The sequence below is a fragment of the Myotis davidii genome, unplaced genomic scaffold (assembly GCF_000327345.1).
Source record: "Myotis davidii unplaced genomic scaffold, ASM32734v1 scaffold108, whole genome shotgun sequence".
Classification (NCBI taxonomy): domain Eukaryota; kingdom Metazoa; phylum Chordata; class Mammalia; order Chiroptera; family Vespertilionidae; genus Myotis; species Myotis davidii.
This window is the reverse complement of record NW_006299260.1, coordinates 1,928,230-1,939,960: the sequence shown is the minus strand read 5'-3', so window position 1 is coordinate 1,939,960 and position 11,731 is coordinate 1,928,230. Positions and strand designations below refer to the sequence as shown.

Here is an 11,731-nt window from a genome sequence, read left to right as displayed (position 1 = left end):
GGGCAGGGTGGGGGACAGGGAACGAGGAGACCAATTAGAAAGCTAGTGAAATACTCAGACAGGAGGCAATGACCTGGGGTGCTCACAGAGGAGGTGATGCTGAGTGATGGAAATCTGGATGTATTTTGAAGGCAGAGCCAAAAGGATTTCCTGACAGATTGGATGTCAGCAGTGGGATTCCCTATGTCCTTTCCCCAGGGCCAATACGGTGTAACCCTGAGTAATCTCAGGATGGCCCAGATAATCTCCTGGTTTGGCCTTGTTTGCCAGTGGGGTTGCTGAGAGAAAAAGAACTGTGATGTTTCTGTCTTCTTTTCTGGGATCAGTGAAGTGATGAACTGAATCAGTGCAAGAGGTACTCTGCTGCTTCTGCGCCTTTGGGAAGTAAAGTGGTAAAACACACCGCTTCCTAGATGTCATTTCACTGATCCCAGATTCGTATTTTTTAGCAAAGTGTACTGGTTTCCCTTTGGAAAGATTTCTGCATAAGTCTACTTTTAGGAAGAAAAGGGTTTTACATTTCATGGAGGTTGTCATATGGAATATGCTATCTGAAAATATTAATGTGTTGACAAAACACAGGGACATATAAAGAGTAAACTTGCAGATACAGAGAGAATGTCTCCACGGATGTTGTGGCAACCGTTTGTCCTGGTTGCTAAACAACATTGCATAACTAGTTCAGTTATTCCAGTTCCCAACTGCTTATGTAAGCAAAGATTTGGAAAGACTTACTTGAAAGAACACAGTGTATGCAAAACTAAATGCCCTAAAACTAAAATTTATAACTTTGAAAGTGTAAGATGGCAATATGCAATTTATTGTCTCCAAATCTCTATTTCCTCTCCCAGGAAAATCAGTAAAAAAAAAAAAATGTTGCACAAACCTTTTGCTTTCACTATTTTTCTGTAAGCTAACATTCCTGGATTTACATATAAACAGCCTCTAAGTTTTGAGGTAGGTGAGGTTCTTCTTTAAATTTCTAAACTTTGCAATGGTTTATAAGGTGGCATTTAGGTTGTAAATGATTTCTAAAACTAGGTATGTTTGTTTATAACTTCGTTGCTGCTTACTAAGCTTTGGGAAACATGTTTGTGGCATCTTCAGGCATTGTTTCAGTGGCCCTGCAGTAGCTGCCTCCTGTTCCTGCTCTAAGCATTTGAAAGGAAATGAACATAGGCATTTGTAGAATCCATCTCTGTTGCCTTGCACAATACTTTTAGTCTGAATTTCAAACCATAGTGAATATGTCAAGCGATCAGACACAGTAATTTTTTTAATCTGGTGAATAAAAAAGTTAACTGTGTTTCTAAAATGCTTAGTAGGAGTAAAAGAGGAATTCTTATCAGAGCTGAGAAATAATTTAAAAACTGACCAGGAAAAAAAAAAATCTGAGATGTTTAAATTAAATTATGGAGGCGGGAGCGTGAGAGAAAGAGAGCATTTAGGTGGTTTGCCTATTAATAACTGGGGACCAGCTGACAAGACTGCTCACATTCCTGTTTGTGTTTGGATTTTGAGTTAATTTCCAGGTGGCTATCTCCTCAGTTATCTGAAAAAGAATAGCCAGGTGCCCCGAACCCCAGGAGTCTCAGATTCTTCCTTATGCATGAACTTTCCAGGATATTGCCTGCAAATAGCCCAAAGTAGCAAGCACTTCTTCCTTATGGACTCTGCACCAGTCCTGAACGCGCCCCCCTCACCTTATCCCATCCCCTTTATCTGTAGCCAATGTCAATTATAGAACAACTTATATCTTCCTTCCCCAAAACGTAGTGTATAAAAGTGCTCCCCAACTCTGGGCCGGTGGGCATGTTGCCTTTTTCACCGATGCTGCAGCCACCACCACTGGTGGTCTAGACCTTTTGGATCTCGGACCACTGGTTGGTGACTGCTGGTCTGGATTTCATGCCTCTCGACTGGATCCTTCCTGGCTCAATGAGCCCTTCTGAAAAGGCTTTCAGTGAGTTTAGAGGTTAAGTTTTTGTGTTTAACATATCATTGCCCTTTGAATTTTTAAGAAATGAGGTAATTAAATTGTCAAATGCATTTTTAAAATAAGACATACATGATAACAAAAGTAAAAGATGAAAAATACAACATTTTCACAAATTTCTTACCATTTCCAAATGAGTTCTATCCTTGCTTTTGAAGTACATCAGGCCCCATATGTTCTAAAAAGTACCAACAGTTGCGAATGTGATAGCTGACCTTTAAAAAAAATGTTTTAGGATTGTAAAATTAAAAAAAAAATTTAAAAAACACTAAAACTTTTTCATTTCTTAAAGGGACATGTTCTTTTGTTTCTTAGAAGATAGAGATCTGGAAATCTATAAAATGTAATGTGGGTCAGAGGCTTTCTTATATTCTCCAAATAAAAGATACTTTTTAATAAAAATCATAATTACTAAGTTCCATGTTTGATGTAGCCATACTGAAAATTTTACTAATTTGAGCTTCATTCCCTTTAAGTATCAAGGTCACAGGGGGGAAAAGCTTACGTTAATGTTTTCTTTCACTAAAAATTGTATGCTAATTCAAGTTTTAAAAATAACCCTAGTTAAATAATACTTTATGCAGTAACACTGTTACTGAAATTAGCCAGCTATTAATAGGAAGAGAGCAAGGGGAGTCGGACATTGTTGAGCACCTTCAGCTGGGGAGCGGGGCCTGTGTGCTTCACTAGGAAGCTACAGCTTCACACCTCCTGCTCTCCACAGATTAATTAGGGATGGGGGGCTGTGCAATAGCAGTCAAATGAGCACTGTCAGTCTAGCCTAGGAAAAAGATCATTGACCCAATGCAAACCCGCAAAAGCTTGGGAAGATGATTGGTTACTTTGAAAAATCTCCTGGTTATAATCCCAGAACACAAAGAGAGCACACACTCTCTCTCTCCCCCTCTCTGTCTCCCTCTTTCTCTCTTTCTTTCTTTCCTCCTCTCCTCCCTCCTTCTCTTTCTTCCTCTTCCCCCCACTCTCTCCCCCTATCTGTCTCCCTCTCTTTCTCTCCCTCTCCCCAACCTACCTCTCCCCGAACCTCTTTTGCTTCATGACCCAAACTCACCTCATCATTGGCAAACCCCCCTCCCTCCTGCCAGGAACATGTGACCATGTGGGTCTAACAGCTGGGGGGGTGGGGGGGGTTGGGCAGGTGGCAGACCACATGGGCTCCAAAAGTACTAGCTTTAATATGAAGCAGAAACTGGACACTCACCTTTGTCATGGCCTTGCTTAAGACACAGTTGGACTTTTTTCATGGCCAGATGGATGGAGATTAGACATTGAAAATCCAAGAGGGGAACTCCTTTGATTTTGCATCACAAATAAACCTTGCCATACCACAATCTCCCATACGTGGATCAGTGAAATGCTCTTCTCACTATCTCATGGAAGAGCCTGTTTTCCACCAACAACAAAACTGGTCCCTATACTTATTGAGGAAAGTGATTTAGAACTTGTGGGGTCACTAGAGGCCCAGTGCACGAAATTCATGCTCAGGTAGGGTTCCTAGTAGCTGCTGGCTGCCGGCCAGGGCCTCCCTTTCCCGGCTGCCTACCGCCACCAGCCAGGGCAGGGCCGGCCTGAGGAAGGGGCCGTGGGCAGTTGGCCAGCTGGCCCTGCCCCCTGGTCGAACTCCCAGTCGAGGGGACAATTTGCATATTGGGCTTTTATTATATAGGATGCTATTTGGGAGCCCAACAGAGTAGATACTTTTTAGAATTTCCTTTAGAAAATTAGCACATTTCTGGAAACTGGAAGTGTTGAAGTTCTAAGTATTATTTCTGCCTTCCAACTTCCTGCGATACTGTATTTCTAAACCGTGACTCCCAACTGCTGCCATAATCACTATCCACTGTCCCAGGGCTGGGAACCTAAGCCGCATCCCCAGTTCCCACAGCTGAGGCATGCCGAAAATGCCTGACAGCTCTCAGCCCACACATCCAGTAACAACTGGTTCCTTCCTCTTCCTGGGGAAGAGCAACATCCTCTGAGATGATAAGAAATGCACCCTGAGGAATGCAGAACAGCAGTGAGCTTTTCACACAGGAAATTACTACAGTAGCACTCTGAAAAGGGTGTCTGTCTCCTGGACTACAGGACGTTCGCTGTGGAGCTAAATGCCATTTGCGGTTCTTTCAAATGTTGGAGTTTCTTGGAAAATAGTGAACTTAGCTTGCGGCTGTTCCGTACATCTGTACCCATCTGGTTTAGAGTTATTTGGTACTGCTTACACAGTGCAGCTAAGTTACCTGTGCTTTCTTTATTTAGCCCCTTGGCAGCTAATGATTTGGTGGAAGTAGTCAGCAACTCTGCTAAAGTGAATTTTTCAGTCAGTTCTTTGTGCTTTATGAAGTCAGGTTATGTCAAATATATTAAAGCTTCAGAAAGATTAAAAACCTCATAATCTGAGTGAACTGGCAGCCCAGTGTTGGTCCTTGCCTAGTTCTTTCTGTAGTTTTCATTGTCTTTGTTTTTACTTTCTCAGATTGTCAGATAACAGAAAATATCATACCATGTACACAATCATACATGCTCAAGAATACATAAAGTTCTATTGCTTTAAATCCACCAACCTCTGTCATTTAAAAGTTCAAACTGACTTTAATTGACTTACAGTTGAAAAATGGTCTGGTATAATTTGCCCTCCCCCCCCCCCCCCCCCCCATTCCTACAGTATTTTCTTTTACTTTTGCTGGAGATAATGATGGCCACTACAAAGCCCAGGGTTTTTTTTTTGTTTTTTTTTGTATGTACTTTTTAAATTGCTTTTCAAATCTCTGCAGAATTTTGGTAGGTTTCAGTGTTTATGGTGGCAAAATTCTTTTTGTTTGGACTGCTTTACCAAAGCACATAAGAGTTACTTGTTGTTTGTTTTCTGTTGAAGGGGGGAAGGAGAAGGAATGCCAGGCATTTCCTCTTCTTTTTCAGAATGTCTTATTAATGTACATTCCTCTTTCCTCCTAGGAACAAACCATCTCAACTCAGTGCGGAGCCTTTAAGTGGCTAGCTTCTAATATTCCAGCCTCTTTCCACCCCAGACCTAGAGAGGCAGTTGCTTCGTGTGTTTACTGTTCTTACCTCAGGGCTCCCTGTTAACCTTTACAAACTTCCAAACCTGTTTAGCTGGTTCCCTGCATTACATTCATTCTCTCTGTGAAAATAACTGTTGTGGTTTCCGTTTTCCTGCTGGATCCTCAATGATCATCCTAAAGATCCTAAACTATCCTAAAGAAATAAGATGTACAGACAAAGGCTTCTACTCAAGGATGCTTATTCTAGCATTATTTAAAACTAAGAAATGGACACAAATCAAATGTCCTTTAAGACAGTATTGTTATTGATGGGGTGTCCTCTTCGTCCCCACCCACCTGTTGCCAGTAGAAGTGGAACTCTTGGAATGCCACGGGAATAGGAAATTCCTGAGGCCTCTGTGGGAGGATGGGTAGTGTGAAAAGCTTTACTGAATGATGAGGTAACATTAAGGGAGTTCCTCTTCAAGGTCCCATCTTCCTCCGAGCCCCCGCAAAAGAAGTCCCATTGTGTCTTCAGCAGGGCTAAGATAAAGCCACTGCCCAGTGTTTCGCTCCATACGTGCACAGTCTAGTGCAGCATCTGGCTAGGTTAGCTTGTGTTCCAGCTGCAGCCCATTGTGTATGGAGTCTGCATGACCCACATGTGGCTTCTTGGGCCACATGGCTGTGGAGACGCACACGAGGTGCATCATGGAGCAACAGGAATGAGAAACAGGAATACAATGGCAAGAGAGAGAATTCCTTTATCTCTGGGGATTTTAACTAGGAGCTTATCCAATGAATCCAGTGGGATTTTTTGAGCTTGCCACCCTCTTTAGCCAGTTATCTTTTTCCCAGGTTAGACTGCTTTAATAAAAAAAAGGTGGGGGTGGGGGTGGGGGTGGAGAAGACAAGTAATGACCTCCCCTACAGCACCTGGACTTCACTGCGAATGCATCCATCTTCCCCTTTGTTGGACCCCTTTCCCGGTGATTTGCAGGGAATGGACCAGTGAGCCCGTGGGGAGCATGAAGGTGTAGCTTTCTGGTGAAGCTGCCCAGATGACCATGCTTATAGTGTCTGGCCTCCCCTTTGCTCCTTTCCTATTATTAATACCTAGTGAGTTACAATGGTAACAGTACTAGTTAAATAAAAGTATAGTATATGAATAGATGGAATATTATGTAGCCATACCATCTTGACCAACAATTAAATGCAATGTGTGAGATTCTGGATTTGACCCTGGGTCAGTGGAAAAATTGATAGGAAGAAAACCATAGTACCCCAGGTTGAGGTTGTGGATCAGAGAGCCTATACAGCGGTTCTCAACCTGTGGGTTGCGAACAATGAAAATACATCCTGCATATCAGATATTTACATTACGATTCATAACAGTAGCAAAATTACAGTTATGAGGTAGCAACTAAAATAATTTTATGGCTGGGGGTCACCACAACATGAAGAACTGTATTAAAGGGTCGCAGCATTAGGAAGGTTGAGAACCACTGCAAGAGAAGAGGCCCTGCCCCCATCTGCTGCAGCACAGAGGACAGACTTCATGGAGCTGGTCCTAACCACTGAGGAGCCTGGGCCAGCTGGTTCTGGTATATTTGAGGAGAGTGAAAGCTGTTGCTGTGAGTGGCTGACAGGAGCAGCAGCAAACTTGCAGCAATTCCATTCTGGGCTTCTGGTCTCCCTCTCTGTGTCTTCTATTGACAGAGCCTAATAGAACCAACTGGCAAGAGAAAACTGTAGATTGCAGAGTCCAGGTCTCCGTATCACAAAACAGATTTTTGAAGGGTGGATATGGAATCAAGAGGAGTTATTGAATTAAAGGATAGAAACTTTTTTAAAAAGGCTTTATAAGGCAAATTCACTCTAGAATATATAAGCAAATATATTTTCTACATCGTAATATATATATGTATATATATTGAGTGTTATATTTAGTTATTGATTATTTAATTTTTTAAAGCCTTTAAAATGTAATAAGCAAGAAATATTAAGTTAATATGTTTTTAGTGACTTGTGAGCTTTAACCATTTTTGACAAAATAAATATTGGATCTATTTAAGGTGTATAAAGTAACTTGTGTAGATATACCACAGTCCAACTAATTAACATACCTGTTACCTGTTATTGCACTGACTTGTGAACTTTGACTTTTTCTCATAATTGCTGTTCCTTATATTTTTGAGCCTATTTGTATACTCTGCTCATTTTTCTATTTTGTTTATTTTAAAATTGAATTTTAAACTGTCATTATAATTTAGAAGGTTAACACCCTTTACCATATACGACAAATATATTTTCCTTGTTTCTCATTTTCCTTGATTTTTGTTTCTGATTGTTGATCAATTTAGTTGCATTCATTTCTTAAAAGATATAATTAATTTTATGACTTCATTGTAGTCTATACAAAGAAAATCCCTTCCTACTCCCCAAAGATATCTTCAACTACTTTTCCTAAGGTTCTATTTTTTACAATTAAATCTTAAATCTTAGATGAATTACTTTTAGTTATAAGGTACAGATTTTTGTTTAACAAAGTATCCTCAATTTGTGTTGTTTTTTTCTTTACTTGTTTGATTTACCTTCAAAAAACATTAAATTCTCATGTTCTTGTATATGTTCAGAGACTTTTACTTCTGTCTTATCAATCTGCTTGTTCTTAATCCATTATCATACCTTGTTAATTATTGTAGCTTTAAAATATTTTTTTAAAATATAGTAAGTACATTGCCCTGGCTGGTGCTGCTCAGTGGTTAAAATGTCAGCCAGCCCAGGCACCGAAGGGTCGTGGGTTCAATTCCCGGTCAAGGACACATACCTGGGACCTGGGTTGCAGGTTCATTCCCCAGTGTATGAGGGAGACATCCCATCAGTGTTGTGTGTCTCTCACATCGATGTTTCTCTCTCTCACAGTCACAGAATGTCCAAACATAGGTTCTCCTCCTCCCCACCCTCCTCCCTCCCTCCCTCCTTTCCTCCCTCCCTCCTTCCCTCCCTCCTTTTCTCCATCCCTCACTCCCTTCCACTCTCTTAAACAAATCAATGGAAAAGAATATCCTCTGGTGAGGATTAAATATAGGTGTGTGTGTGTGTGTGTGTGTGTGTGTGTGTGTGTGTGTATCTTAATATATATCTTAGAGGCCCGGTGCATGGATTCGTGCACAGGTGGGGTCCCTCAGCCTGGCCTGCACCCTCTCATAGTCCTGGACCCCTTGGGGGGATGTAGCAGTGCCAAAGTGGCAGGTGTCTGGGGAGGAGCCCTAGCCAGGGCCAGGTACAGCTCCGTTGCCACTCATCCTGGCCCCGCTGTGCCGCTGCTACTGCCACCTGGTAGCGCTGTCACAGAGCCAGGAGAGGTGCCTGCTGCCTCAGCTGTGCTTGCCAGCCGTGAGCCTGGCAGAGCAGCACTCCCGCTGTGGGAGCGCACTGACCACCAGGGGGCAGCTCCTGCATTGAAGGTCTGCCCTCTGGTGGTCAGTGCACGTCATAGTGACCGGTTGTTCCGGTCATTCAGTTGTAACGGTTACTTAGGCTTTTATACACACACACATACACACTCAAGTTTTCTTTCAAAAGTTTCTTGGATAGTTTGGCCTATTATTTACCTGCATGAACTGTAGAATTATTTTTTCATGTTCTTTATAAACATTGCAATGTTGATAGGCATTGCATTAGATTTATAAAATAATTTGAGAATTGCCAACTTTACTATCTTACGCTTGCTTTTAAAGTTTAACTGAATCAAATTTAGGAGCATTCTCATTTCATGCCTATGGTTCCCATAAAATAGCCACCTTTTTTAATACTAGTACTACTAAGGAGGTATACTTTACCTCCTTACTAAAGATGCACGTAGATTCCACAAGTTAGCCTTAAAGAAGTCAGGTAACTTGCCCACAGTCACACCAGCTAGGAAGTGACAGAGGCCAGCTAGGGCCTAGACTGGACTAAGTTCAGAGCCCAACCCATAAGCCCCTGCACGTACGGCTCCCCAGATGCTGAGATGCCTTGTCTCTGGATGCCGGCTTTAGCCTCCTTGTTATCTGCCTGGCTTAGCCTAAGTGAATATTTCTTCACCACAGCATAGCATAGTAACCAAAGGGGCTTGATCAGTATCTCTGCTTAAAAAAGAGAGAGAAGACAAGTAATGACCAATTTGGGAGCACATGAGGAAAAAGGCTCTAGAGTCAGTACTTGCGATTGGTTGTAGAGGCTGCTTTGGGATTTTGTACATTGCCTATTCCCACTTGCCAAGTACTCACATCTTTGGCATTTACCAGACTTTTGTAAGCACAAATCCTTTTTAAAAGATACATCTTTTTTAAATTGAATATATTGGGGTGACATTGGTTAGTAAAATTATATAGGTTTCAGATGTACAATTCTATAATACATCATCTGTATATTCATCATCTGTCTGTTCACCACCCCAAGTCAATTAGTATTTATGATCCTCATTAAAAAGAATAGTGTTTAAGACACACTTGTCTCTTACTGATTATCCAGAAGGTGTTCCATATGGTGTGTTCATCATAGGTTGTTCAAGCCTAATTGTGGGGATATGGCTTCCTCATATGAATAGTTACTTGATCTAGCATATCTGTAAATCCGTTTCTTAATGATATAATGGCTTTACCATCTTGAAAGGACTTTGTCATTACTTTTCTTTCACTGCTCCCCATAGACCTCCAACCTCACCCTCTCACTAATTTTCAATTTTTGTTTGTTTGTTTGTTGTTGTTCTTAATCCTCACGCAAAGATATGTTCCATTGATTTTCAAGAGGTAGAGGGGGAGAGAGAGAGAAAGAGAGCAAGAAACATTGATGTGAGAAGCAGCAATCGCCCCCCAGCCTCTTGTATGCACCCCGACTGGGGATCAAACCCACAACCTAAGTATGTGCTCTGACTGGGAATCGAACCCGCAACCTTTTGGTGTATGGGACAACACTCCAACCAACTAAGCCAGGGCTGTTTGTTGTTTTTAAGAAATGATATTCTTTATAGCAAGAATTGTGTGGGCTTGCGTTTCCTTTGGTGGTGTTACTGTTATTAGTTCTGGTTTGTGCAGGCATTATTTCCTTTGTGGTATAGATGATAACATAAATTTTTATCAGATTTGGTTACAGTGTGATTTTTACAAAGAGAGTTCTATTTTCCATTGGCTTTTATTTTAAATAGAGCTATGTTTGGGTTTGTGTGTGTGTGGTTTTCTTTTGGGGGAAGGGGGGTGTTGGTAAATATTCTCAATATAATGGGCTAGAAATCTTGTGGGCAAGGTTCAAAAACATAACCAAACCCATAATATTTAGGGGTTTTTTTCTGGTGATTTGAGACAATTTTATGGGTATGTGCCTATTTGCAAAATCCAGGCCATCTCCTCCAACCTTCCTTTCTCTCTTGGTATTCCTCAAATCACGAGTACCCACAGTCCCAGGGGATCCAGTCCTCCCCTGTTCATGGCCTCATGGACTCAGTCCCATCTCTTTGGGAGTGATTATGTAGTAGAGCTGTGTTACAGGGTAACACCTTGTCCCCTTAAGTGGAATGTTCAAAGAATTTTCGTAGTTCGCTTGGACAGTTCTTCCGTATGAAGCTTCATGTTCAGTAAAATGAATCTGTGCACTTATTCTCTAAGGCTGACATTATGTAAAATAAATTTATTTTAAATGACATCTGGCATTAGACAAAGTACCATGCTGACTGAGTAAATGTTATTCTAGATCAGTGGTTCTCAACCTTCTGGCCCTTTAAATACAGTTCCTTATGTTGTGACCCAACCATAACATTATTCTCGTTGCTACTTCATAACTGCAATGTTGCTACTGTTATGAATCGCAATGTAAATATATGATATGCAGGATGGTCTTAGGCAACCCTGTGAAAGGGTTGTTCGACCGCCAAAGGGGTCATGACCCACAGGTTGTGAACTGCTGTTCTAGATTCAGAAATATGCATGTTGGGGATGATAATAATTTAATGAAATTTCAGGATATAAATAACTTAAATAATTATTCATTTTAAATAGAACTAGAAATATATTATTAAGATAAAGTGAAGGCAATTGTGTGCTTTGGAAAATCAGTTGAGAAGTTGAATTTAACTAAGAAATGTACTCCCCCAGATTTGTACTTTTAGAAGATTCTGTGTACTTTTTGTACAATTCAGTACATAGTAAAGTTAACTGAAAAAAAAATTCATGACATTAACTCTATTTAAAAAGTTATGTTGTCCTTTTTTTAAGAAATCATTTATAAAACGTAAGTGTTCTATGAATTATAAATGCCATAAAACTCTGGCTGCTTTACATTTTGGGGACTGAAGTATGAGAGGGTCAATATCCTCTTTCTCCCACCTCTGGAAAAAACCATCCCTTTCTGATATATCATTAAATGACATGAAAAATTTCAAGCAAATAAGATTATGTGGAAAAAAATAAATGTCACCATTTTTTAATTGAGTATACTGATAGGTTTGCCAAACACAATTGAGAAAAAAAATTTAACTTCAGAATAAGTGACCTGTCCCCTTAAGTATACTTAAAACTTTTTGTTTAGAGAGCAGTTTTCTCCAAGATATTACTAATATTTTAATCAAGTGTTAAGATCTTTTTTTATTTCTGCTAATATGTGCTGTGACTATTTTTATGTATTTATTAATCAAGGAAAATGACATTTGTGGAGTTTATATCTCAAACTGTGTTTTATC

At 40.5% G+C, this 11,731-nt stretch overlaps 1 protein-coding gene across 5 annotated transcripts in view; it reads left to right on the top strand.

Annotated features, from left to right (window-relative positions):
- POC1B (POC1 centriolar protein B) overlaps positions 1 to 11,731 on the top strand; it is a 103,544-nt gene that overhangs the window by 69,305 nt on the left and 22,508 nt on the right. The window contains exon 10 of one of the 5 annotated variants that reach the window (XM_015571140.1): positions 4,967 to 5,162. The exons of the other annotated variants lie outside the window; for them this stretch is intronic. Within the exon in view, the coding sequence (XP_015426626.1) occupies positions 4,967 to 5,098 (132 nt within the window). The 3' untranslated portion in view covers positions 5,099 to 5,162. Of the gene's footprint in view, positions 1 to 4,966; positions 5,163 to 11,731 lie in introns of those variants that run through there. 5 annotated transcript variants of the gene reach the window in all.